At 38.2% G+C, this 27,743-nt stretch overlaps 1 protein-coding gene across 6 annotated transcripts in view; it reads right to left on the reverse strand.

Annotated features, from left to right (window-relative positions):
• The window catches only part of LOC129756924 (four and a half LIM domains protein 2), a 495,033-nt gene that overhangs the window by 143,616 nt on the left and 323,674 nt on the right, over nucleotides 1-27,743 (reverse strand). Inside the window, exons 1-2 of one of the 6 annotated variants that reach the window (XM_055753986.1) lie at nucleotides 12,045-13,747; nucleotides 11,886-11,957 (exon numbers count right to left, since the gene is read on the reverse strand). The exons of 3 other annotated variants lie outside the window; for them this stretch is intronic. In XM_055753986.1, the coding sequence (XP_055609961.1) occupies nucleotides 11,886-11,957; nucleotides 12,045-13,466 (1,494 nt within the window). In that variant the 5' untranslated portion in view covers nucleotides 13,467-13,747. Of the gene's footprint in view, nucleotides 1-10,157; nucleotides 11,958-12,044; nucleotides 13,748-27,743 lie in introns of those variants that run through there. 2 more of the 6 variants (XM_055753985.1, XM_055753984.1) reach the window with 2 other exon arrangements.

Raw genomic sequence — 27,743 nt, forward strand, 5'->3', positions numbered from 1 at the left:
GAAGCTATGAAAATGCTGCTTTTCAAGCCACAGGTACAGATGGCTTGCCAAAACAGATATTTCTTCGCGAACTTTGACAGTTTCATGTGCTTGAAAATATCTGCTAACTTTTTTTGTAGAGAAATGAATCCAACTTAGATGAAATTTCAGGTACTAGATAAGAGAAAATCGATGTTGAAAAACATGCGGAAAAAATTCGCCTTGTCTCCCGGTGAGACTTGAACCCACATCTTGCGCCTCTCCGGGGCCCATGTATTAACATTCTACTACAGGAGACCAACCTGGCGTATGAATATTATACTGGTTGAGTGTCGATGTCTATCGGAATGAAGGGAATAGTTCTCCCATGTGATCATAATCATTTTTCTTGGTCTATTTCTATTCCCATCATTTCATCTTACGGTAGTTGGAATCAAGTTTGGACATTTTTAAGCACGGCAAGATTTGCATTGCCTTCTCATATCCTGCACGGGTTGTCAGTTATGATGAGAAATGATGCGTTTGCCGTATCTGGATATCCAGCCAATTTCGGTGTTTGGCACCGCCTTATTTATATTTTTAAATTGCGACCCAGAGATGGGTCTTGACTCAAACATTCAGTCAGCGAAACTTTTTTTGTAGAGAAATGAATCCAACTTAGATGAAATTTCAGGTACTAGATAAGAGAAAATCGATGTTAAAAAACATGCGAAAAAAATTCGCCTTGTCTCCCGGTGAGACTTGAACCCACATCTTGCGCCTCTCCGGGGCCCATGTATTAACATTGTGGGTTCAAGTCTCACCGGGAGACAAGGCGAATTTTTTTCGCATGTTTTTCAACATCGATTTTCTCTTATCTAGTACCTGAAATTTCATCTAAGTTGGATTCATTTCTCTACAAAAAAAGTTTCGCTGACTGAATGTTTGAGTCAAGACCCATCTCTGGGTCGCAATTTAAAAATATCTGCTAACTTTCCCCTTCCTTTTGCCGTATAAAACTCCTGGAAGCTGCTTGTAGTCGGCTTTGACGTAGGTTTCGTCGTCCATTACCACGCAGTAAACTTCGATAGCATCGTCGTGTACAGCCTCCGGGATCGCGCTTTGGCCGTCGTATTTTGTTTATCATCGCGATTTGCAGTCACTACTTTCTTTTAAGTCGATAGTCCGGCTCGTTTTTTGGTTCGATGCACGGTTGTAAACGATACACCCAGCTTATTTGCGGCATCTCGGAGAGAGAGGTTAGGGTTTCGCTTGAAACTACCGGCAACTCTCTTTGTTGTCTCAGCGGTTCCGGTTTTCGATTTCGCCCCGATCCAGACTTCCTGGCTGTCGACAAACGTTCCCAAACACTTTAATTACATTTGTAACGGTTGATTTGGCAACTTTAAGCGATTTTGCCAGCTTTGCGTGTGAGTAACTCGGATTTTCGCGATGCGCGAGCAAAATTTTGATACGCTGCTCTTCTTCCTTGAACGGCATTTTCACAACTGAAGAGTGAATTCCAACATCAAAATAGGAGCAACATTCTACGCACACACATACCTTCAAAATGAGGGGTGTTCAGGTTTTTTAAATGCAAAATTGAAAGAAATAAGTCAAGTTGATATGAATCAAATTTTGACCGTATCACCCTTTAATTTATTTTTGTCACGATGACGTTTCTAGAACAGGGCTAAAAATCAAGATTTTAGCTTTATTAGAGTTCTGGTGATTTATAGAAATTTTTTTAAAAGTTCAATGCTATAGCTACATATAACGAATTTATGCTGATCATAATAAAGCTAAAATTGTTGCTTGGGTTGTAACGAGTCAACCTGTTTTTTACATATTCAACGTCGTTCATTTGCATTGACCTTGCAAGTTCGGGCTGGATCCTTATTAACTCTGAATAAGGATGTCATCCACATACAGAATCAGAATGAAACCTCGCTTGCAAGTTATCGATCCAGAAATCACTCTTCAACGGAATGTAAGCGTATCTCGTCGTAGAATGTCGATTTCACCACAACACCTACTTGCTTTATCTTTTAATTCATGGTCATTTATACAATTACTATTTTAAAACTGGTCCAACTATAAATTCGAAGAAATCATTTATTTGTCAGTATTTTCCTGCCGCTTGGCTTTGCCGAAATCATGAATGGTGCCGACGACGCCACAAAACCAAAACTCTCTCTCTCTGTTACAGTATCTGGTCGTGTGTAAATGTTTCCAAATTTATTTTTGGACTGTTGACACGGTTATGTTGCTCTCTGGACCGCGGGGGCGTTAATTAGTTTTGAACCAAAGTCGTTCGAGCTGCTTGCCGTGTCTGTTTGCTCTCGTCATGGAGCCTTGAAATAGATCTAAGAATTCGAGGTGAATCATTGCTTTTGGCGACCTTGGTGGAAATTGGTCCAGCAACAAACTTGGGACCTTGTAATGTAGTTATTTTTAATTATTCTGTCAATATTTCAAATGGTTTAAATAAAAATTTATTATGAACTTTGCCAAAACTCTCGAAGATTTTTTTTTTCGAAAATACTAGCATGTAGATTATCCCTAAATAAACAGGTCTGCTTTCACCGTATCTAGAAAGGAATTCCTCGGGAACAAATTAATTCACTCTTAGCCGAGCCGAGGTCTGGCAGCAGACGGATTGTATAATAATAATCTTCTAGCAGATTTCGCTAAAAGCATTCCAAGCGGATTGGTGCAGCTGTTGCCGGTTGATTAACTTTTGGGTCCGGCTGGAAATTCGCTGTCGGTACATGTGTTGTTACACGCATTTTGCTCCCAGGGATGGTAAACATTGGAAAAGCGGCCAGCAAGTAACTAGCCAGTGGAAAACACCCCGCTGATCCAGATCTTGTTGTTTGGGGGGAAATATGAAGAAAATCTGCGATCCAAGTGAGGGACGTCGTGGGTGATATTTTAAAGTTTGTTACTTTTTCTTATTACTGGAAATTGGACAGAAGGTATTCTGCGTTCGATTTAAGAAACATTGGAGCAAACTGATGAATTTGTCTTAACACAGACCTGTTTTGAAATTCTATGAAAAATATTCATAATTAAAGATCAAGATTAAATGTTTAAGTCTAAGCTTTTAAAAAGTAGCGATGAATATGTTGACTCAGTTCGACACCATTTTGTCCTGAACCTCATCATCCCCTATGAGCAAAAGAACCCCCAATCGTCGTTTGTCGCCGTTAGATTTATCTGTTTCCTCCCACCGAGCGAGGGATGGAATTTTGGTTGTGTGTTTTCTTTTATCCAACAAATATTTGGCTGATCTGCAGCAACTCATCCGAGGATTTGTGTGCAAATAAGGAGGAGCGTCGGAAAATGGTTCCACATAACGTGAAAAATAAGAAAGTAGTGCCAAAATTTCAGCAGCCTTGTTGAATGAAACCCGGGTTGTGCCGGGTGCAACGCTCCGGTTACACACCCAATCGTTGATGATCATTTGGGCGTTTACGACCCCGAAATGATGACGGATGATGTTAACGATCGGCTTTTTATGGGGTTCTCTTGGGTAAATACTGCTAACCGATTTTTGTTTGGAGGATTTTTAATTTCAATTTAAGCAGTTGGACCCGGGGGAAAATGGCCTTTAATAATTCAGATTGGGAATGACAAAAAAACCAAGATAAAAGTTTAAATATATTCGATAAAATCATTAAGCTGTAAAATTTTGATTGCCAAAGCTGTTATAAAACATGTTAGTAATTTTTTTTTTATCGATTCCGTGAAGTCTCCGATTATATTTTTCCAGAACCCATCATGATTGATGAATGATGTGCATTATTGAGCTATGATCTGGTAGAATTAATAACAAAAAGCAATGTTTAACCCATATTATGAGCATCTTGTCTACTGCCAGTCAAGACTTTAGGCAAAACGTGTATGAAATAGTATCATATAATAAAAGAACCTCGTCAAATCTTTAGAATAAGGAAATTTAAATGAAATATTTATGTTGTTAATTTTTCCGGCAAATCAGTAACATTTTTTTATAAACGAACGATATTTATTTTACTCCAACGTTTCGGTGTCGTTTAACACCATCCTCAGGGATTCTATAAGTGTTATAATGTGTTTTACAAGTTAAAAATAGTGTTTGTTGTTTTAATTAGTGTTATGTTGTACTCACAAAATGGTCGTTGTTTCTGTGCTTTATGTGAAAGCGTACTATCCGGATTTTGTTTTTTGGGTTTAGTTTCACTGCATCAGGTCTAAAAGTTTAAGTGGTCGGAAAAAGTGACGTAAAAATTAAAAAAAATCATTTAAAACAGCTTGTCTGTGCCCAATAGTTGGACAGGCTAATTTTATTTCGTGCCTAATGTTGTCCAATTGTAATACATGACATAATGACATCGCAAACATAATCGAATGGATTGAAAATAGGCTTGAGAACATACATACTTTCAAATACTTGACATTTTGAATCCTTCGACTTGTGGCGTCATTTCTTGCCCTTAAATTTTGCAATCAACATAGCGTTAGTTAATTCCATGCTTAATAGCTTTATTATGCTCAGAAAAAGACTGTTTACATTTTATAACGGTTTTATGACAGTTACACAAATGCGTAAAATTTGACGTTTCTTTCGCAAGCCAATCAATTACACGCGTAGGATGAATTACTCATTTCTGAGTTGTTAATCACTATATAATAGTGATTCACTAGTACATCAAAAAATGACATACATAAATAAGGGATTGATTGTGAAAGCCCGGTGGAATGAAACAATCACCGGTGGAATGATGATGTCAAGTTTCTTTGCCTGACGCCATTTTGGAGTTCAAGATGGCGGCTTCCACTTATTTAACTCCAAAATGTTGTTAAAGAGTAAAAACCGCATGAAACCCCCATAACATCGGTATTGGAGGAAACTAGAAGAAATTGAATTTCGCTTTCTGACGCCATTTCGAAATCCAAGATGGCGACTTCCTCTAAATTTCAAAATGCTGTTGATAAATGAAAATCACATAAAATCCCCACAATATTGGTAGTAGGTGAAAGGGCTTTAATAGAAGAAGTCGATTTTTGCTATCTGACGCCAAAAAATGATAATAATCACTGAAAATCGCATGAAATTCCCACAATATGGTTATTGAGTGAAAAGACTAAACTAGAAGAAGTCGAATTTCGCTTTCTGACGCCGTCTTGAAATCCAATATGGCGGCTTTAGATTAACTTCAAAATGCTGTAAATGACTAAAAACCGCTTGAGATTCCCACAACATGGGTATTGGGTGAAAGGGCTGGGTAAATGGTCAAAATCTCATTGACATTGCATGCGCTTTTCAGAGATTTACAGCATTTTCAAGTTGAGTGGATTTCGCCATCTTGGATTACAAAATGGCGTTGGACAGCGAAATTTGAATTCTACTCATTTAGCCAACGCCTTATTGTTGATATTTCATGAGATTTTCAGTAATTTACAGCTTTGCAAAAAAACGGAAGCCGCCATCTGGGATTAATGATGGCGTCAAGCAACAAATTATTTAATTTACTAGTTGGACATTTTTCTTATTCAACTTAAAAACAACACATATCACTCATCTAGCCTCAACGTGTCCTGAATTGACATGTTGATCAAGAACTGTCACTTAATTTTATCATAATTTAAAAATCAAGCACTGCGTGGCTTTATAAAACATGCAAAAAAAGCTTGGAATAAATATCTTAGTTTATGTATTTTTTTTGTGGAGTTTTAATAGAGCATTCAGAACTCTTTCTTAACAACCTAAACAATATATATAGTAAAAGCTTTATTAGCTTAGCTTAGCTTGATTAACTACTCACATCCACCTTGAATCGTAAAACCCGAAATGCATGGTTGAAGAAAATGTATGCATGACTTGTTCGAAAATCAAATTATGATAACTATCACTTCGAGTTCCATGATCGCTGGCGTGGCTCAGTAGAACAAGTTCTACATCGCCAATGGTTGCTTCTCCGTGATTAACCGAGGCCATCAAATTTATTCAGAGGTCAAATGAATGGTGCTTGGGATTAGCAGCTCATTCACACTGCTCAAAACTGATGCTCTCTCTTTTAACGTCAATAACGGCGCCGGCCACGTCCTAGTAGTCAATAGATAGATTGGAAGAAAGAGAAAAGGATGAAAGATCTATTTTGTGCTTTAGGACCGAGGTTACCTCTGCATCCTAGCAAAACAATTTTAGTTGGGAGGGGGGTTGAAGGAATTGATTGGGAGACACTTTTGACTAGTGTTACGGTGAACAATAAATTTTGTTTTCCTGACTCATAAAGTTTCTATAGAATGCTTTCAGTTCATTAGCAGGCATGAGTATGTTAGGTTAAATGGTGATAAAAAAAGTTAACGACTATTACCAAGTATAAACATTAATTTTTAAAAATAATTATTTTATATAGTCGCTTAATCCAATGGCATATCAAGTTGACGTTTAACCGATTTTTTTTATTTGAGAGCTCTCTATGAAAATCCTAACTTGAATTGCAACAAGTTAAGCGACGATAAATGAACATGAAAATTCGATAATTTTTTGATTGACGATTTAAACACAAATACAGGGTTGCTAGCGAACCGGGAAAACCGGGAAAACCGGGAAAAACTTTGGAATTTCATCACGTCACCGGGAAACCGGGAAAAAACCGGGAATTTCGGCTCCTCACCGGGAAAATTGACTTTTTAGACATTTTTTCACGAAGTTTCAAATTTATTTTTAGAATTATATATTTAGTAAAAGCTTTATTAGCGTTAGCAAACTACCAGAAGAAAATGGTTGAATCAAGAATCCAAGCATTTTTTATGACCTTAATAAAACAGTTATAAAACTACATACAAAACTGCATATGAAATGCACAAGGATAAAAAACTAATCCATACGAACGACTGAACCGGCATCGCTTCGGATTTTGCTCATGAAAATGTATTAGTGTGCGAGTGAGGTGTGAGCAAGAATCTTCAGTTCTCACGAATCAAGCCCGACCAAAACGAAAAAAAAACGAATGAGGCTCTTGATTTACTTTTGCTTTGCATCTTACTCCGCACACAGATTCGAGCATTTACCCGGATACCTTTTCTATCATTGATAGATTTTTCTAAAGCATTTGATCGAGTATCTCACGTTAAATTTTTGCGAAAATTATCTTATCTTTCCTATCAATCACAAATTGTGTGTCTAAATGGCAAATTTTCGGAGTCAGTGTATCCGGGGTTCCTCAAGGATCCGTTTTGGGGCCATTATTGTTCAGCATGTTCATCAATGATTTACCAACTGTAATTAAATATGGTAAAATTCATATGTTTGCAGACGACGTTCAGATTTATTTAAACTCTCATGATTTATTACTTGAGATGTCAGGTCTATTAAACAACGTTCTAGCTAAAGTAAATGCTTGGTCTGAGAGTAATCTTCTACCTATAAATGCTTCTTAATCTTGTGTCATGCTAACATCACGATCGCGCGAATTGATCGTTTTACCTCATTTTCTTAGATGATGAAAAGAATTAGAGAAAGATGAGCTATCAAAGAACGAAAGAACATAAGCCGTAAATATCATGAATTTTTCGAAAAAGATACAACGGCTCACCGGCAGGACTTGAACCTGCAATCTCCGCTGCAGGTTCAAGTCCTGCCGGTGAGCCGTTGTATCTTTTTCGAAAAATTAATGATATTTACGGCTTATGTTCTTTCGTTCTTTGATAACTCATCTTTCTCTAGTTCTTTCCATCATCTACGAAAATGTGATTATTTTCAGGTACAAAGATGTACCAAGTGATTTCATAACCATTACTTTGAATTCAACGAATATAAAATACGTTTAAAAAGTATCCAACCTTGGTATTATTTTTCATTATAATTTGGAATGGAACTATCATATTAACAATCAATGTGGTAAAAATGATGCTGCACTTCGTCATCCTTGAATGACAGCTTCCACGTAATGTAAAATTAAAGCTAGTTAAAAATCTAATACTACCTCATCTATAGTATGGTTGAATGCGTCGGCTGCTGTCATATACAGACATAGAATTACTTTGAATAATTGTTTTCGTTGGATTGATAGTTTAAATCGTAATTCTAATATTAGAATATTCCATCAGAAGCTACTAGGTTGCGCATTTTACATTTTTTTAAATTGCGATAAATCGCGTTCGTAAATTAGTAATAACTCGACATAATACTTCCGATTTTAATTCTTCGTTGTTCGTACGTGGTTTTGTTTTTCGAAATCAGTTACCGGATGAAATCAAATTCAATCGTCCCTTGAAACACTTTCAAAGAGATTGTTTTGCCAGTTTAGGTTTAGGAAATTAGATTTAATTATTTTCAAAATAATGTATTATATAAGAACTTTCAAATTCTTATCTACCATTCGATTGCAATAATGTATTCCTAATTTGCAAGTATCAATAAATAAATCAAATCAAATCAAGGAATGAAACTTTTTAAAATGGGCATGAAGTAAAAACACTAAACGAAGAATAGAGATACCCAAGCAACCGGAATCAGCTCTCGTTTCTGTCTGAAGAGAATGCTAATCAGCCCAAAATTTATGTTCTTAAAGCTACTTCGAAGTACATTTAGGTGGCTGAAGAGAATGCAATGCAGCTTCTAAGAGAATGTCGAAAAACTTCTACGCGCTGAAAAAAATCCGGTCGACAGATTGCTCTAATAATCAAATGACAGATTGCTAGGTTGCTGGTCTATCATGGTCTATCTCATTGATATTAATTATATTGTTTTGATCACAAAAGCTACTACGTCTAGAGAATTGAACCGCTGCTCTCTAGGTTTTAATGAAACTCACCAGCCTCTCGACTAATCCAGCAATAGTTCATTGCCACTGTTATAATTAGTATTTAAACTTAATGTCATTTGAGATGATTGAATGAATTGGTCAATAGATTGTACCTTATTTCGTTTAAAGGACTTTCAGTACACTTAGTAAATAATAACGAAAGTTCTCATCATCAAAAATTCGAAAAATTCTTGAGTTCTATTTCTTAATATCAGTACTGGTATAAACAAAACAAATATCATGACAACAAGTTTACAGACATTTTTGACATGTCGCTTGAAATTCCCATATAGATTCTATAAAACACTTAAAAGTATCTTATCGGTGCGTTAGAAGGTGTTAAGCGAACGTTATCGACCTTCTTGAAAGAAGTTGCATTAAAAGCGCTTTGAAGTTCCGTTATCGATAATTTATCCTTCCCAAAGGCGATGGAAGTTCCAGAGTAACTTTTACGTGGCAAGAGTCACCTGAAGCTCCCGTAAAACATTTTTCAGCCAAATGTGCATTTCGGAGTTCTATCTTTGAGTAAAAACGCGACTTTTGGTTGCTTGGGTAGGAAGGAAATAAAGAGTAAAAATCAAAGAGAAAAGTTAAATAAGATTATATAACGTGTTTGAAAATTATATGAAAGTTAATGTTTGTGTTTCACAACCGAACTTTTGCCAATATTGAAGCTCTAAACATATGTACCTAAATGTTATGGTTATTTCTCTCTAATTCACCTGAAATTAAAAAAAAATCACCAAACAGACGCTTTCAGGATCGAATATCTCATTCAATATTAGGATGAGGGACCATCATTGGATGCCACTATCAGGTAAGGTAAACGCCCCTATTCAATAAGGAGGTTGAACATGAAAAATTTATGATTTCCATTGAAACGTGAATATAATCTCTCACACTAATGACACAAGGCACAAGGCTTAACGATAGACAAATGCTGAAAAATAATTCGAATTATGGGCGCCCAAAATTTTACAAAAATAGTTATTTGCTCTCTACTGCATAGATTATGTATTCGTTTGATAGACAAATTTCAGTGAATTGCCAGATAAACTCATGTCCAAACGCATTTAGCCCGCATCGTAAGTAAATCTAACTTTTATTTGTCGTTTTCTTATTAACTGTACGGAACTTCAACATGAATATTTCTCCAATGTATAGAAAACCGATATCTGATCATGCATATGTATGTGCACATATCACATACACATATGTATTGGAATATTCGATACATATGTGTATCGAAGTTCGCCTTCCCCTAAAGGATCTCTTTCACAAAAACTGAAGATACTTTAAGTTTTTGTTCAAACTTTCAGTCATAAAACAAAGTCACACTGAATCTAATTCTAATAAATATTACTACGTACAAGCAATATATTTATTTGTTAGGAACTAGCTACTCTATCGATAAACTTTTTTTCGATAAACTTATTGCCGATATTGCGAATTTATTGCAACAGGCTTAATGACTTGTTTTTGTTTCAATTGAAGGAAAAACTCGGCTCACACCATTTAGTCGAAAAATAATAAAAACAGCAATTTATTAACAACTGTTGGGTTTTGTTTGAGTTTTCACAATAAAAGGGGGGTGCGAGTTCTGTGTTTGTTTATTTGTGTTTCACTGCTTGTTTGGTTTTTCGTGAGAATAAAATTAAACCTGTTATTTATTTTGAAAGCAACAATAAGCTACCAATTTGTATTTTTTTAAATTCTGTTTGGTTGTTGTTAAAGTGCTTCGTGTCGCGGGATGGTTCCAAACTATCGCACCGTGTCGGAATCGTCGTGTGTCGGTGTTGGTGATGGTGTTGTTTCCATTTCTGATTTGTTGTTGGTGTTGGTGCTGCTCCACGGGGACGATCCTGGTGTCGTCGGTGATGCCGACGGAGGGAGCGGAGAGGTGGATCGGCTCGGTGGTCCCAGTATGAGTCCCCCGAGGTTGCCGATGTCGAAAGCCAGTTCCTCTGGAGAGAGAGGATCGGGTAGAACGGGTGAAAGTGCTGCCGGGGTCGGTGATCGGCTTTTTGTTTCAAAGATTAGTCCGTCCAGATGTCCGATGTCATAGATGGCTTCTTCCGGGGTCATATCTGAGGGAATTGGAGAGGAAGTCGTTGAACGGGAGGGTATGTATAGTTTGGTTGTGAGTCGTGGGGATAAGGAATGTGGGTCTGGCGTTGGGGACAGATTCTCTGGGTGTGATGTGATGGGTGTGAAGTGGATTGATGGGGCAGGTTTGAGCTGAGGTTCGAAGGGTCCAAGGTTCGATTCGGATGATAGGGATAGATCCGATATTTGAGAGGTTGGTGAAGGCGTAGCGTAAGATGGAATAACGTTTAGTGGGAACTCCGTGGGAGTTTCTGAACGGTTTTCTACTGTCACTTCGGGGCTTGTGGGTAAGTCTTTCGGTGGTTCTGGAATAGGCGTGAGAACTTCTGGCAAGTTGACAGGGAACTTGAGATCTTCAGCTACCTCTGGGCTGGTCGATGTCGAAGGTTCGCTGGAATAGTTGTTGAAGATGCTTTCGACCTCTTCATCGTCACTATCGTAGTCTTCTAATTCCAGGTGGCTGGATGTGTTTTCCGGGAATTTCTTGATCCATTCGGAATAACTGACTCGATGATTGGGGATTCGATTGGGTGTGAGTCGACAGTTTCCGTAGAATCCTTTTGAGGAGATGGAATCGTGGAATTGTGCATCGGCACCCCGTTCATCCGTGACAATAAGGTTCGGGAGGCCGGAAGTCATCGGCGTGGTTGGTAAGAAGAAGTTGGGCACAACCGGCTTAGGAGGGTCGAATTTGATCTCCTCCAGACTGGTGATGTAGTCTTCCAGTTCCGAGGGTGATACACTGAGCCGTTGTTCGATGAAGTCGTCCATGAATGATTGGTTGTATTCGATTGGTGTTAGGCTGCGAATTTTTCTGGTCCGCATGCGAAAGCGTTTTGAGGAGGGTGGGGTAAGATGATCGCTCTTCCGATCGACACCACCTGCGTCAAGATCGACCACGTGCTCAGGTGGTGGTGGTGGTTCGGGTGAGGGAGTTCGTAGTTGTTGGTCAACACCATGCAAGCCTAGACTAGCAGCTGGCGTATCGGTTGAAGCAAGAGACACACTACCATCCCTACTTACATTGTTTTTATCGGATTCAATGGGGGATGAGGAGTTCCGATTGTCTCCGGAATGCTCCTTGAAGGATTCATCCTAGAATTCAAGATAAGAAATTTTAAGAGTTATGGATGCATATCGATTTGGAGGAGTTAAGGGATAAGGTTGGGAGATGGTACTCACTAGAATAGACGAGTTGGGAGACGCAGGAGAACCGGATGAGCCAATTGGTGCTGGAGAGATGGTAGCGTCTCTTGATTGTGTTGCTGATGGTTGCAGAGAGTCTTGAGAGACAGAGCTTTGTCGACTTTCGGAAGCAGGAGATTTGTCGAGATCTGCTCCAATGAGAGGAATAAGCTGACACGGAACTTCGAGATTTTCGTTTTCTACATACGGTGAGGGTGATTTGCATTGCATGAATTCCGTGGTGTTGACGTTTTCGTTTTCGGAGTCTTCGGTTTGGATCGTAATGCCACTGTTGGTAGCGTCTTTACGTTCTTCTTCCAGCAATAGAGCTGTAAGATCGCTCTTTTTGCGCGTTCGTTTCAGAGTCGGATGCTCAGGATCGGGACTCCCGGAATGAGAGCTGATATTGGACGATATAGGTTCGCTGACTGTTAGGTGTGCTTCCTGCTGGACAATCGGCAATTCTGGCATTGAGTTACGTTGCCACTGATCGGTATCCTCGCGTTTTCCAAGACTTTCGTCTGAGCTGCTCACGCTACCTTTGCGTTCTTCCTCGATAAGTTGATTCTGAGGCAGGTGGATGATCTCTTTTTCTTTGGTTTCACCTAATCGTATATCACCCCATGGTTTGACCGTCTCAGCTCCAAAAGCAGGTTCTGGAGAACGTTCCATCCTTAATCGCTCGTCATTCTCATGCATATGACACAACTCCTGAATTGGACTGATTTGATGCCTTTTATTGCCTTGAGCCATTTGCTCTTCTCGCGTGTACACAAGTGGGATGTAATCGTCCATAACCTTGTTTTCTTCCTCCTCCATTTGCGTCAATAAGTCCAGTTCATCAGCACGATCTTCAGATGCGTTAGACTTAACGGATTGTTTTTTGATCGTACGACGGAATTCATCGTCTCTGTGAATCGGCCTGAACTTTTTCGAGCCTCCTCTCATATCATTTTCGTCCAACACAATTTGAGGAACACACCCAGACGAAGTAGACGGTTGAGGACTCAACTCTCGACTAACGGATCGAGACCGAGATCTATCCCTAGGAATATCCTCTTCCTCCGAGTGACTTTCCAGCTCTTGCAGCTTCTCATTCAATTGTTCCAGCTTTGCCTCTTTCTCTCGACTTGTCTGCTCCAGATCTCGAATCCTTGCATTCAGCGCATCTAGTCGATTCTCGTCGAACGACTCTACCCGATAACCATCCTTGTACAAAACTCCGTCCTGAGCGTACGTCAAACCGTCGATCGAAGCTCGCGGAGTACTATCGATCTGCTCCTTCAGCAGCTGCCGATATCGTTGAAGATCAGCATCCACCGGAGGGCTTCCCGTAAGCTGATTCGATACATACGCCAAGCAGTTGATAAGATCCATGGCTCCAACGCTGGCCACTAAAACCGAAAGAAAAATCCCCATTTCGCAAAACGCTTTTCTTCGCTTTCGAGAAACTTCCCAACCAAGGGTTACGTAACCTGGCCAAAAACTATTACACAACCACTCGCTCCCGAAAGTTTTTCTACGTTTTTCTAACAATCTTAAACCATTCACAAGAAGCTTCTCATGTTCACGATGAGGTCAGCTTCCTGTTCAATTGTTTGGATGCAACTAAAGAATACTCCAGGTCTAGATTTATACTTAAAAAAAGCTTCATAAGGGGTTGCAACCAACTTAGATCAACTAATTAACCGAACCGATGACAAAAGTGAACTGAAGACTTAGCTAGTTCTGATGAGCGTTAGTGTCTTCAGTCAATTAAACCGAACAATTAGCGAATCGGATTTCGAGCAGTTCCCGATCGATTAAGAGTTCATTTAATCGGTTTCAATGTTTGGCGCAAAGCGACACTTACATTCAGTCAAAGAAAAACCAAAACAACAGTTTGATTTTCTTGTTTTGTTTCCCGGCCTTTTGGTAGATCACACCAAAATGCATTCCCTTTTCGGATTGCCGGTCGTTTGGTAGCATTGTTTTGGTTTTTCTTTTTTTTTTGTGATTGGAAGGTATTGATTCAGCATTTCTATTTTTATTAGCTTTTGATGCTTCTCTGAGTCAGGAAGCAGGGGGGTCTTCTACTGAGTCTAGTCTTATTCAAAGAAGAGGCGCTCAACCATTCCTCGTAAATACCTTAGACGAGTGTCAAGTGCGAGGACAAAATTTGCATTTCGTTTGCGTTTTCAGGAGTAACGGAACGCAATTTGATCGGCTTGATTTGTTATGGGAAGTTTATTGTTGTCCAAATAGCAACAGGTGACTACCTGAATGGAAAAGTACTTTAGAGTGAATAATCCAAACTATTCAATAATCATAGCTGGTATGGGTATAATGAAAGCTCAACGCAATAATAAACAATCCGTTTAAAATCTTTAAAAAGTGAAAGTTTAAGGTTTTTCTTTGTTAGGGTTCAGTTCAAGTGTAATTTTAATGGTCATTTGGTGATAGTTCTTGGATATTGAAAAATAAAACAATAATTTTCCATGAGAAATCCCGTATAGTCAAAATGGCTAAAACCCTATAAAATGGTTAAATTTTAAGAAAAAAAGAACATGGGAACAGTGCGATGACCTAGGGAATTGCATGAAGGCAAGATTTCATTTGTTTTTGAAGCCAAAAAAAATTGAGAAATGTTCATTACCCCAAGATGTATGCAGCAACATTGTCCATCTTTTGATTATATAAGGTTTTGAAAAAAAAACGTTGAAAAAATCAGTTTAGTCCTAACAAAAATTACTGTTATTAATGTTTATGCCTTCTGTGCTAAATGGCCCCATAAAAGTAGTTTTGAAGAGGTTGAGGTTCCTTTAAAACCATACTGTTCAAAGTTACCCCGAAACTCGAATTCTGGTTTTGTAATAAACATTCAATTATAACTACCAATGCCGTTTGAATTTACTGGAATCAATGGTCATGTTTTATACTCCTCACCTCAGTAAGTGTTTTAAAGCTAGGTATTACGAAACAGCAATCCCTTCCAAAATATTCAAAAATGAATGATAAAAGTGATCAAAGTTTCCCCAGTTTACGGTACTCAAAAAATCGTTGAGCTAAAAAAAATTTTAAAATGAAAAACAGGGGTTTTTACTCTCTCTTCTCAAAAATCGTATGCAAAGCCTTGAATGCTTGTGTTTATTTTGAATAAAAAGTCATGTTATATTCTGTTGAACTTCCATTTGGAATACACTTACAACGTACATATAAATTAATTTTGGAGCATTCAAGTTCATCAATGAGAACATATAATTCACTCACGGAATATGGAAGGAGTTTTCTTTTTAAAGTCACTCATAACGGACATGCAAATCCCTTCTGCAGCTTCATGTTTGTTATTGAGTACATATGATTCACTCAAGGGAATTGGGCAGTTGTTTTAGTAACTTTCAAAGCCTTTTTTTTAAGTAAATGCGTGATTATTGATTGCTTGGGATGAAGTAGAAATAATTATTAACCTTCCCAACAAAACAATTACTTGCATTTTACCACCAACAACAACCAGATGATCAAACTGCACACTTTTGACCACCACGATAAACCCAGGCGATAAGCCCCCTTATTCTGCGCCGCGCGTGAGGTGACGATAGTCGAGTCACCCGATTCCAGTAGTCACTTTAGGTGAGAAACGTCTTTTAGAATTAACTTTTTGAGTTATTATCCTAATCTAGTAGTCACCGTGAGTGACAAATCGTATGCTCTGTCACATTGGTTTCGGGAATAAGGTGACAAGACTCACGCGACTCCGACTCGACTCGACTATCGTCACCTCACGCGCGGCGCAGAATAAGGGGGAAGTTCTTTCCAATCATATTTAGGAATCTAGATACTGTCCAAAAAATCACCCGCTCCAAACAACGTTGTGAGAGGCTTGGAGATCAAGAGTATCCGATGTTGCAGGCTTAATCCTTCTGGGTTTGTAGAGTGCCTGACTGAATGGTAGGAAGGCTGAGTGATCCCCAGGGTGACCCGAATCCTGAACCTTATCTCGTAACCGAAATATTTTACCAAGATCTGAGGTGTTTGACAAATGTAGCGTAACATTTCATAAGGGCGGAATAAGCAGTTAGCTTGAAACGATTAAAACGCGTTTGAAATTTCGGAACATCTAATCAAATCCTATTTAAAAAATCGGTCACTTTTTGTTCAAGAAAATCAAGAAATGTGTATTATAGTTACATATTTTTTGTTGGTTATCGAGAACATTATCTTTTTTCACTAAATTTCAAATATTTTCGAGTTTCGCCTTTTTTTGTTTTAGATTCCCGTTACGCCTGCAAGTTTAGCCCAATTGATCGGCCGTTTTTGTTTTGGTTTTGAAGATTCGCCCTTTGGTTTTACACGAAAAAACTAATTAGGACGTTTTGTCACACACGGTCAACTCAGTTACGCCTATTGGCCTTACACGAATAGAAAAGTTAACCCCATTTTGAATAGGCGTAACTTCACGTTCAAACGAAATGCATCAACAAGAATTTTCGCCCAATTGAATTTTATCAATTTTTTAAAAACTTTAAGTGATTTTAAGATAAAATCGAGTTTATAGGTAAAGTGCAATCGCGTTCATCTGGAATGACCGTTAACGCAATTTTTTTTACATATGGCAGTTTTGCCCTTTTGAAATGTTCGCTATAAATGTTAGTTTTTTTGAGTTATTTTACTTCGGTTGAATAATTGGACTTGCGACTTATAGGTCTTTTTTCTTCTTTTTTTTTAATGTTTCCTACACCTAAAATTCAATCTTTACTCCAATCATGAGTATCAATATTTAAACGTCGCACTGTGGGGCAGAACCTATGAAAGTTGTGACAAAACCTCATTTTTCATTTCTTGGATAAAAATTTTCACATTTATATTTTTGGAAACGAGATAAATAGCCGAACTCAAATCTATCAAAAATTTTGAAAAATTCGATTTTTTGAGCAACTTACTTAGTAGGGGAAAGTAGGGTAAATTTTGTTAAAAAAATGAGGAAATAAAAAGAGAGATCTTTCTCGCTCTGTAGAAAATAATCTGTTCAAGATAACCGTTAACCAAATACATCATTTTTTTTTTAATTTTATCAATTTTTATGCACTATGAAAATATTAAATTTACAAAATATATTGTCCTTGTTATAGCAAAAATATTTTGACATAAAAAATTAGAGATTTTCACCAATTTCAAACATCTTGAAGTATAGTTTTTCAGCAAAATTCCGCGTCGAGTTACATATTAAAATAAAGAACTAAGTTTCAGCTTTATGGTCAAACAAAAAGTAGTTGCTAATACTTGCTAATGAAGAAGTTATTAAACTTTTTGTGAAGCATGTTTTTTGTGTTTTTCATGAAATTTACATTTTTCTCAGTAACTCGTTCTTGGAAAAAAGCCTACTGTTTAGTGTGGGTTCTTTACAAAAAAAAAACAATAAGCTTCAATAATACCATTAGTTTTTTACTTGAATTACTCAATAAATCAATTTCCTTACGTAATGAATTCATTTTATGCGTAAATATAGGATATTAGAGTGGAGCTAATGTGAACATTTCAATTTTTTCTAAACTAGTCCAAGGCAATATGCAACAACATGCATTACATTGCAAACAGGTTTATGAACAGCTTTATTCTTCATCAGTACCCATATTTAAGTATTTTTCTTATTTTTTGAACTTGTGTATTTTTGCACAAATCGAGGTAAACTTTTTGAAAGGCTCAGTGAGCGGAAGAGTTAGCCATATACAGTTGCGTTCAAAAAAAGAATGAAATCGCGTGAAGCTGCGCACCCACTTCCAACTTTGACTAGCTGCCATTTCTCTCTCGGTTGATATTTTTTTAATGAAAATTTCACACAATCTTTTTCAACTATCCAACTAACGCTCTACAAGATTTGAAGTCTTCATAATGACGGCAAACAAAGGTACAGCTATTCCCGTAAAAAAGGGAAATTTAGGCATCGAAAAAACATATGGGAGAAATAATTCATTTTTTGCAGCGGTCTAATAACTACTCTAGGATCGATTTATATATTTCCTTCTACTGAAAATAGTTTCGATAGAAAAAATTCACTTATTAACTTATATGAACTTGAATTTAAAGCGGAAAATATTGGAAAAGCAAAGTTAGAGAAGCCAGAAAGCGGCTAAATTTCTTCTATTTTTTAATCCTTATTTTTCTTTGACTCTGAATAACGCCTAATTAAAATGTCTTAGCAGAAATTGTTTGTTGTATTTTGTTAACAATATAACAAAGAAATACAAATATTTTAGTAAAGTATATTAATATCAATATATTTGTAAAAACTTCTTGATATTCTTTCAAAACAGATAAAATGAAAAAAAATCAATGATTCTCATATTTTATTACCGATTAAAGATACAAAACATTCGAACATCACTGAAATCAACACTGCTTCTTATTTCAGACTTATACATGAGTATAAAACACATCTTTACGACAAAACTATTTTGTTCATAGTGTTGCCGAAAGCATGTATGAATGGTTATTACTATTAGTTTTTTGTTCAATTTCTATCTTTTATTCAAATCCGAATTTATTTCGATTTTTAAAACATTCCCTGAACATCGTTAAATCTCTCCAAATTATAAGTTTGTGTAGTTTGAACAAAAATTTCATCATTTATTCTTAAGAAATATGAAATTTGATACGTTTTGGATAAATAAAGACGTAAAGTTGAATGAAGAAACGTGATTTTTAACACAAAACTCAAAGATAAAAATTGGTGGAACCAGCCGATGAATTATTCTCGCGAATAGTGCGTAAGATTGAGCTTTTTCTACTCTTTCATTTAGAGAATTTTCAAACATGTAATTTTTATTCGTTTTGGAGTTATTATAATTAAGATAAGGTAAATTTTACTGACGTATTTTTTTCAATTTTGTTCCTTTCAAAAATGAATTCTAGTATTTAGCTAGAATATCATCAATCAAACGATTAGATAGCTTTTATTATTGTGAACATTTCACCCGAAGACATCAAACCTCTACGAGCTGATTTAAAGAAGTTACGAGGTTTTGTCCAACACAATGCCTGTTCTGCCCCACTGTGCGTCGTTGGCATAAGATGTGAACGTCAGCGGCACTGATTTGCCGATTTGAGCCAATGATTTGAGACCGCGTCGACATCAAGAATCAAAATAAATACGTTTTCATGTCCCTCTCTATCCTATCACAAGATAAAGGAGGATCGAAACAATCCCTGGCAAAAAATATTTCCTTGTTTCAAACCACCGGGGCTGTTGGAAAGCGAAAAACAGTTTCTCGTTTCCAATTCCCTTTCCCATCATAAGTCAATATTGATAAACCCCCGGCCAAAAGTTTGAGACCCAGTACTGTAAAATTTTTTTATAGTTTTTAATTGGCTTACCCTCTACTACATAATCAGCCAAGTGATTGTCCTAACATTTCACATTTTCCATATCCATTCCATTTTCTATAATAAAATTTACAATAATGGGGAAAACGTCAAAATCTTTCTCTTTCAGAATAATTTCATAACCGGTACGATTCCTTTATCAACTAAATAATATCCACCAAACAGGTTCTCGAAGATGACTGAATCTGTTACATGAAAAAATAATATGATCTAGATCAGCTGTTGCCTCATCACAACTACATACAGCAGTTGGGATGATGCAATTTCTATGAAGATGAGCCGGAAGTCTCGAGTGATTGCTTATAAGCTTGGAGAAGATAACAATTTCTCTACGACTGAACTCCAATCTGTAAAACCAAGGTCGCAGAGAAACATTCGAAATAATGCTGCGTAAGAAACGACCTTTTGATCCCGAATTCCATACCACCTGCTAATTCGGAATGCTGTCATCAAATGATGTCAAAACGTATTCCTTTGGTGATTCTTCAACGCATCCACGCTTTGCTTCCTGGTTCGCGAGCTCGTTCATAGGAATTCCTCTATGAGACGGAATCCAAATTAAAGTAATATCGTGTCCAACATTTTGGACTTCATTGACTGACTTTTTTGTCTCATACCAGGCGAATGGATTTTTTTCTGATTGAAACTCAATCAGCATGGCTCCCCAGGATTGACCTGAAATTCTACGCAGAAAATTGAGAAATGCAGTAGTTCGTTTTTTATACAGTTGATATGATTTGACCACGTTAAATTCCAGGTGAGATGCAAACCTAAAAATTTCAAGGATTGCACGTATTCTAGTGCGTATCCATCAACTTCCAATCTAAGCAGTGTATCGTGTTTTTTTCAGAGGACATTTACATTTGACCGCTGACAGCTCCAACTCAAGATCAGAGATTTTCAGGGCTACATGCCTAGTGCATTTTGAAGCCTTTCATGACTGCGTTGAATGATTTTCCCATTAATGGCTATCGTCGTATCATCGGCCTAGTTAATCGTGATAACATCTTGCGGGATACTTATCATCAATCAAGCAATCGGTATGTTGAAATATAAAGGGTTAAGTGAAGATCCTTCAGGGAGTCCTCTCCAGGTGGTTCGTTCAGTAGATCGTTGGTTTGAAGAACACAGAATCCTCTCTTCGAACAAATGATACATAGATGTTTTTAATAAGACACTCAGGAACAACCAAGGATCGGAATGTCGAATCAGCATGTTGATTTCAACATCGTCGTACGCTTCTTTAATGTTGAGACTACACAGCATAACGTGTTCTACTCGTTTAGCTGCGAAAGAAGCTTCATTTATTAATGGGAATAAGGCGTCCATCGTCCCACGACCTTTTATGAAACCGTTGATGGCCTCCGGAAAATGTGATTGCTTTTGATGTATGTGATGTTCTCTAAACAATCCTGAATTAAAATTTCGTACACTTTGCTGTAGTTCGGTTCTTGTCCCGCTTGTGGAATAGGAATAATTTTAAATGTTTTCCAGCTCCGTGATTTTTTATCCGATTTAAATATTTTACCGGAATTTCCCTGTAGATGTCTAAAGAGCTCATTGGTAGATGGCTAATGGCCGAATATGGAAAGACGTCGATGCCCGAGGCTGAATTGTTATTAGAACTGCGAGAATATCGACCATTGAAAATGTATTCTCAGCAAGCACAGTGTTCCAATTCTGGTGATGGATTTTTAACTGCTTTAGGTGCCAATCCGAAATCTTTCGAGCAGCAGATGGTTCACCTCGGACGTTGAATCGTCTGGCCATTTTCCATAAAGTTCCGAGCAAAGTGGAGCTGTCAAAACCGTCGCAGAAATTTTGCCAACTCTTCTTTTTCTTTACCCGTACTATTTAGTGTTCTGAATCGACGTAGCAGCATAAGAGTCGTAGGTTTCAGCACGCAGTTTCCGTTAAGCTCGCCTTGTCGCGTTTTTTTGCCTCGGTTCTTCATCCTAGTATGGTTGGGTGGGGGATTCGGTTGTTGTATGGTGTTGAGTTTTGCAAAGCCTGCTAGATTGTCTCGAACAAAGCCTCTAAATTGTCCGTTTGTTCCCTTCCAGTTCCAGGTGTTGTGTTGCGAAAAAAGTTTCCAATCAGTTTACGAAAATTTATTCCAGGATAGAGTTTCATCGTACCGGTAATAGGAATGAAAAACTATTGGGAAATTAACGCTTTCGTTGGGGGAGTCCAATACTTGCCAGTCGAAATCCAAACTAAGATTCGAAGAAACCAGCGTGATATCAAGTGCGCATCGAATCTAGTTGGTTAAACATCGTTGAGCACTTAATTCTTCCATCGCCTGATCAAGACGTTGTCCACGGGCATTTTCAGATTCGTTGTCTTACAAACAGTGCTTCGAATTGAAATCTCCTCCAATGCGCGGTTTCGGAATAGACGATAAAAAAAATTTCAAAATTACATCCACTGATACGATAATGAGTGTGCCAAAGTTACCTTGGATTTGACAAGCAATGTGATGAATTTCACTAGAATATCTACATATATTAAAGGAAAGGCTATTGGGTTAAGATCAGTACGGATTGCGATCGCTACTCCCACTGAATTCTTACAGTGATTCTTGCGAAATATCAGGTGTTGCGGCAGCCTGACGCATAAATCTTTATTCAGGTGGATTTCACATAGAGGAGAGGTGTTGATATTGTGTTGATGTATAAGTTGAATCAAAGAAGTGCGTTTGGTGAGTAAACCTCTGCAATCCCATTGCAGACATTGCAGAGAATTAGTGTCTGTTTGATTAACCAGTGTGACTATTTTCACAAACGGAGGTTATCCAAACATCTTCTAATATTAAGATCAACTATGTACATCAACACACGCTCTACATTTATTTCATAACAGTTCATACAGAGCCATGGGATCCGGGTATAGCGTACGCACTGCATTGGAGATTTGTCGAACTTAATAATCTAAAGAATGCATGTGAGCACAGTTCAGCACATACTTAGGCAGAAACTGCGTCTGAATCCGTGCACCCATGGTGGATAACCAACATACATGTCCTGCCCTGCGTATCCGTCTCGTCCAGTCTTCACCACCTTCTAGATACTGGGTCAGATGACATTTTTCGCAGGCGTCGGTTTCGCATGTTGTTCGCTACGGAGGGTTTTGAGGGCATCTTCACCATCACCAGATAGTGGTATGACTCGATGTTGGCGTCTCGAAAAAATCTGAGGTCGATAATGTCCGAGAAGTGCTAGCTGTCTATCAAAACGTGGTCGATCTGTTATTGCGTTTGGTACGGTGATGTCCTGGTGTACTTGTGTGGGAGGCAGTGCTAGAAAAAAGTACTACGTAAGGCCATTCGTTAGGAGGTGGCAAAATCTATGAGTCATAGGTCGTTTTCGTTGGTCAGCTAGTGCGTGCTGAACTTTCCAATTGTCGGTTTGAATTCCTCCTCCTGGCCGACCTGAGCGTTAAAATCCCCGACGACGATCTTGATATCACGTTTTGGGCAGCGGTCGTTTTCACGCTCCAGCTGCGCGTAGAATTCTTCTTTGTCGTAACCGGTACTTCGAAGTGAGGGCTGTGCACGTTGACGGTGATTTTGTTGAAGAAGCGGCGCTTGATTCTCAACTGGCACATTCGTGGGTTGATCGGCCACCACACGATCCTGCTAGTGCGCTCCACGGCAGACTTGTTGACGAAACTTCTTTAAGCATACCTCTTCTCTCTAAGACTCAAAGCATGATCTCTCCTCTAACGACTCGAAAACCTTCTCGTAACTAATGACTTGAGGTTCACACACAAACCTTTCCTCTCTATACGATGTAAGTTTATTACTTACCACCCCACCGGCGTTACAGGGACTCCCGTTATTAGGCCTCAGGGCGGCTCGCTTAACCAAAGGAAATCGCAGGGAGTTCCAACTCTAAGATCAGGAAATATGCAAATATGCACTTCTCCAAATTTTATTTACAAACTGCCACAACAATTCTCAACACTTCAACAGAGTCAATTGGTTACGGTACCTTTTAGGGCCACGCCCTGGTTATGGCTACTGAAGATGGCGGAGCTGCGACGATGGTGACGCTACGGCTGACCAACTCCTCTATCGGTCCGCTTCCGACCGGAAGCCGGGACTTTCTTTCCGGGAATCTCGGCTAAGAGGACGAATGGACGGTTTGGGGAACTGGTTGATCGATCCGAGTGTTCGTGATTCGGAATCGACCACAAACCTCCAATGTATGATCACCCGGATGAAATGGCTATCCGTGACGATCGAGACCAAAACTAGGCCGATTCAGGACCAGGGTTCAGGGACCAGGTTGACTTCTGTCCCGCAAAAAAGTTGCTTTTAGCTAAAGACTTAGGGGTCCTATTGTGGGAATCAAGCGTGAGTGCTCTGTGTTTTAGCGGGAACAAAATGGTGGTTCGGCGTCACATGGCTTAGCTGGTGTCTGGCTTGTAACACTTTAGCTTAATTGTGTGCTATGTTCGTATTCGCACTTGTTACTTCTACGATTCGTGGTAAGAATCGAAGTGAACCAGCAACAGGTAGCCGCATTTGACCGTGCTTGAACCGCGAGTACAGGTCGTTGCTCTTCCATTATGGCGGACACGACAGCTTCGCCTTCGTCAATTCGTCGGGCGTCGCTACCGATCGTGGTGGTTACCAAGCAGCAAGGGTTACCATGGATGGCCATCTGGTTGTGACGTGTTGAAGCTTACTGGCTGCATACTGCATTATTTGCGGAAAACCATCACCCATCATTTTCCCTCACTGCGATATTTGAAAACTACATTTACTAGCGGCTAATCACTACAACCTCGATGAAAGTGTTATCTGACGCTTACAACGGTTCGAGACTATATTTTTCCTTCTAATGACTCGAGATCTGATTACTTTTCGTACTGACTCAAGGTTAACACGAATACCGTATCTCATGGTGATTCAAGGCATGTTCTCTCCTCTAACATCTTAAGATCTGATCTCCGCATAATGACTCGAGGTCCGACCTCTCCTCACACAGACTCGAGGTTTGCCACTTTGCCCGTCTTGTGTCGGTCGAGAGCAGCTTATCATGGACTGGCGCTTGTGACGAAATATGCACGAGGCTTTACTTAACGATAACGGATGATTCCCTGAAAGCTCTATGAAGTGGGAAAGCTGTGGTGCTGTTTCTCGTGTGTGGAAAACATAATCTCAATTGTTATGTTGTTATTGTGAATTTTATTAGAAAAATTATCGAATATCCCAAACAATCCCCAACGAAAATAACAAACATACAATGTTTCTTTCTTGCAACTGCTGTATTTTTAAGTTTCATCCTTCTTAGGTTTCCCGTGTTAATTCGCGATGCTTTCCCCCTAAAAGTCAATCGGGGAAAAATAAGAAGCCTCGACCCCATCACCTCCCACAAAATGAATTATTTGTTTCAAAGCGGGCGGCGGCTTGTTGGTGAAAAACAACTCTCGTGTGCAAATCTTGCTCTCGCCAGCGATCATGATGATCTTCAGCTGGCATTTCATTTTTTGGATTTTTTTTTTCAGCGGGTTTGAGATTTTGAAAATTTATTTCAGCCACACGAGAAAAATTCGCGCTAGTGACGCAAAATTCGATCGCAATAATTTGTATGTTTCTACAACTGTCAGGAGGTGAAGAAGAAAACACAGGCGGAAATCTAAATTATGGACGTCAGTTATTGCACAATCTTAACAATTCACCAAATCATCACTCGAATAGACAGGCCGGGATTAGCGGAAAAATGTCAAATTGCTCCCCCGCCGCGACTCAAAATTGATGGCAATTGATCTTGGCTCGATATTTTCTCTTGAATGGCCGCAACAGAGGGAGGTAGATCGGATAAGTTCTTGATCCACAGCGACGGTTTTTGTGCATCGCTGAGGATTGCAAGGGTTCCAAAAATAATCGGTGCTCTCATCCGGTTGAAAGAAAAAACTAATTAAAAAAAAAAGCTTCCGAAATTGCGGGTGGCACGATCAAGTTAAAAAGGTGTTGTTGTCGCACAATTTTCGGCTACAATTTGACAACAAGATTGTTTGTTTTCGTTTGGTTGCGATTTTTTTTCGTTGTTTCTGCGTAATTCGGTTTATTTCAAGAAAACAAAAAACAACAACACTCGAAGCCACAAACTTGACGTTCTGTTCTGGTTCGACGCAAACCCTAATGGGTGGGAAAAATGTCTTTATCGAGGGTGAAAGTGTGATGTTGACAATTGTCGTACACACTTAATCAAATGGTCGGGAACGTCGTTGCTGCGGTTTGTGGCCGATGTAAACAATTATTTACAGATAATGGTCATTCATTTTTAAAAGTCGTATTTTTAGCAATCGCTGACAGTTTTAATTGCACTCGGTAAGAGTCGATTTAAAGCGGATTGATTTTCGTATGAATTAATCCAGATGGTGAAACCATCGCCTGTTTAAACTTCTCGTGAAAGCGCGATTTTAAAAATTTAGTTCAAATTTTAAGAAGATTTTTTTTATTAGGAAATCAGAGTTAAAGATTCGTGAACTGGATTCAAGAAATCAATTGATAAAATACAAATATATTTTATGATATACGAAAAGTTTTATAAATTAAGACTAAATTATTATAATCATAATTATTATAGATTACTAGCTGACCCGGTGTGCATGGCTACACCTTCCAAAAAATTTTGAAACTTGTGGTACCTAGTTAATTAACTTGTTATTTATTTGCACAAAATTTTAAGTTTAATTTCAAAATCATTGAAATGTTTTTTTCTAAATTAATCTGCAACTTTTTTTTTGAAATCTTAATTTTTTTTTAAATCCGTATTTTAATCCTTTTTATGACTCTGGATTTCATAGCTTCATAAGTTTATAACTTATGCCAAAATATTTTTTATTTAGATAAATATGAAACTATCATATAAACATTTTTAGTAACAAAATAACATCATGGGATATTTATTTTACCTATAAGTTCTCGAATTATCATACAGATTACCCCCATTCCTATATCGCTAATTGAAGGAAGGTGGGTCTCATAACATCAGAAAAAAACTTCTTGTAAATAAATACGATCCCTCGTCATATATGGCTCCATTCTCGATAAGTTCTCGAGTTATTCAAAAAATGGGTGACCCTCTCTCCACTGTATATCTCCCCTCTGGCAAGAAAAGGGGTTCTCAAACCATCGAAGAAACATTGCTCGTACACAAATTTGCCCCATGATAATTTAATTCTATTTTCTCGATAAGTTATCGAAATATTAAACCAATTGTATCAATGCCCTCTTTTCCCTCTATATCGTTCCACTGATTTGTGTTAGTGATTCTAAACCAATGTTCCGAAAATCAATCAAAACAAACACTCAGGATGCGTTTCCTGTTGGAAACATTCTGATTGTATAATGGGATAGCGCCTCTCGCAACTGCTTGTATGCAATCTCGATCAGCGCTCCTATCAGCTATGCAAACCGAGTCGCATCATTGAGAATCATCGGTTTAGCAAACATCGCATATCGGAGATGAGCGAGATACAATCTGATCCATTCTGAATGTAGCTCACTCAGTATCTGCCTGAATTATATGAAATTCAAAATTATTTTTTGCAAATCAAACAGTTGTGCGGGACACCATAATTTCTCAGTAGTTTTAACGTGACGGACGACATTTTAATAAGAGAACTTGTAAAAATTGAAAAACACGGCGAAAGTGAACATCTTTCCTCACAAACACAACTACAATTTGATTTTGTTTATACTGATGTTAAAAAACGTTATAACAACAAACAAATTTATTAATTTGCTATGTATCAAATCAAACAAAATACGCTAATGATCGGCTTCATGTATCACTCACTCACTACCTGATCCATTCACTCCTGATCGAAGACCAACAAGATTCGCCATATGCATTGCGCATTGGTGAGATTCCAATTTGATGATGGTGCTGCACTGTTTTGACAGTGAGCATCGTGCGAGGAGATCTGTATTTTAGCGATGAATTGAACGATCGATGATCGGGTAGGTCCAGTAGCAATCAATAACGAAACCCGACCGCTGTACGTTCAGGTGCGAAGTGCAATCAGGAACATTCATTGAAAATGATTGATTTTCGGAACACTGTTCTAAACTACCGAAAAAAAAACAAATCTTGTGCTCGAATACCCTCTCATGCCAAATTTGGTTTCGTTTGATTTATTAGTTGTCGAGTTATGTTATAAAATTTGTATCGGAGCCGCTCTTCCAGCTATCCCCTACCTGGAAGAAGGTGATCATGATTGACCATTCCGTGTATTCAAATACACTCCTATGCCAAATTCTTCCCCAGTTGCTAAATTGAATGATTGTTCCCATGTCATACTTGGTTCCATTTGTTAGAT

The sequence above is a fragment of the Uranotaenia lowii genome, chromosome 3 (assembly GCF_029784155.1).
Source record: "Uranotaenia lowii strain MFRU-FL chromosome 3, ASM2978415v1, whole genome shotgun sequence".
NCBI lineage: Eukaryota > Metazoa > Arthropoda > Insecta > Diptera > Culicidae > Uranotaenia > Uranotaenia lowii.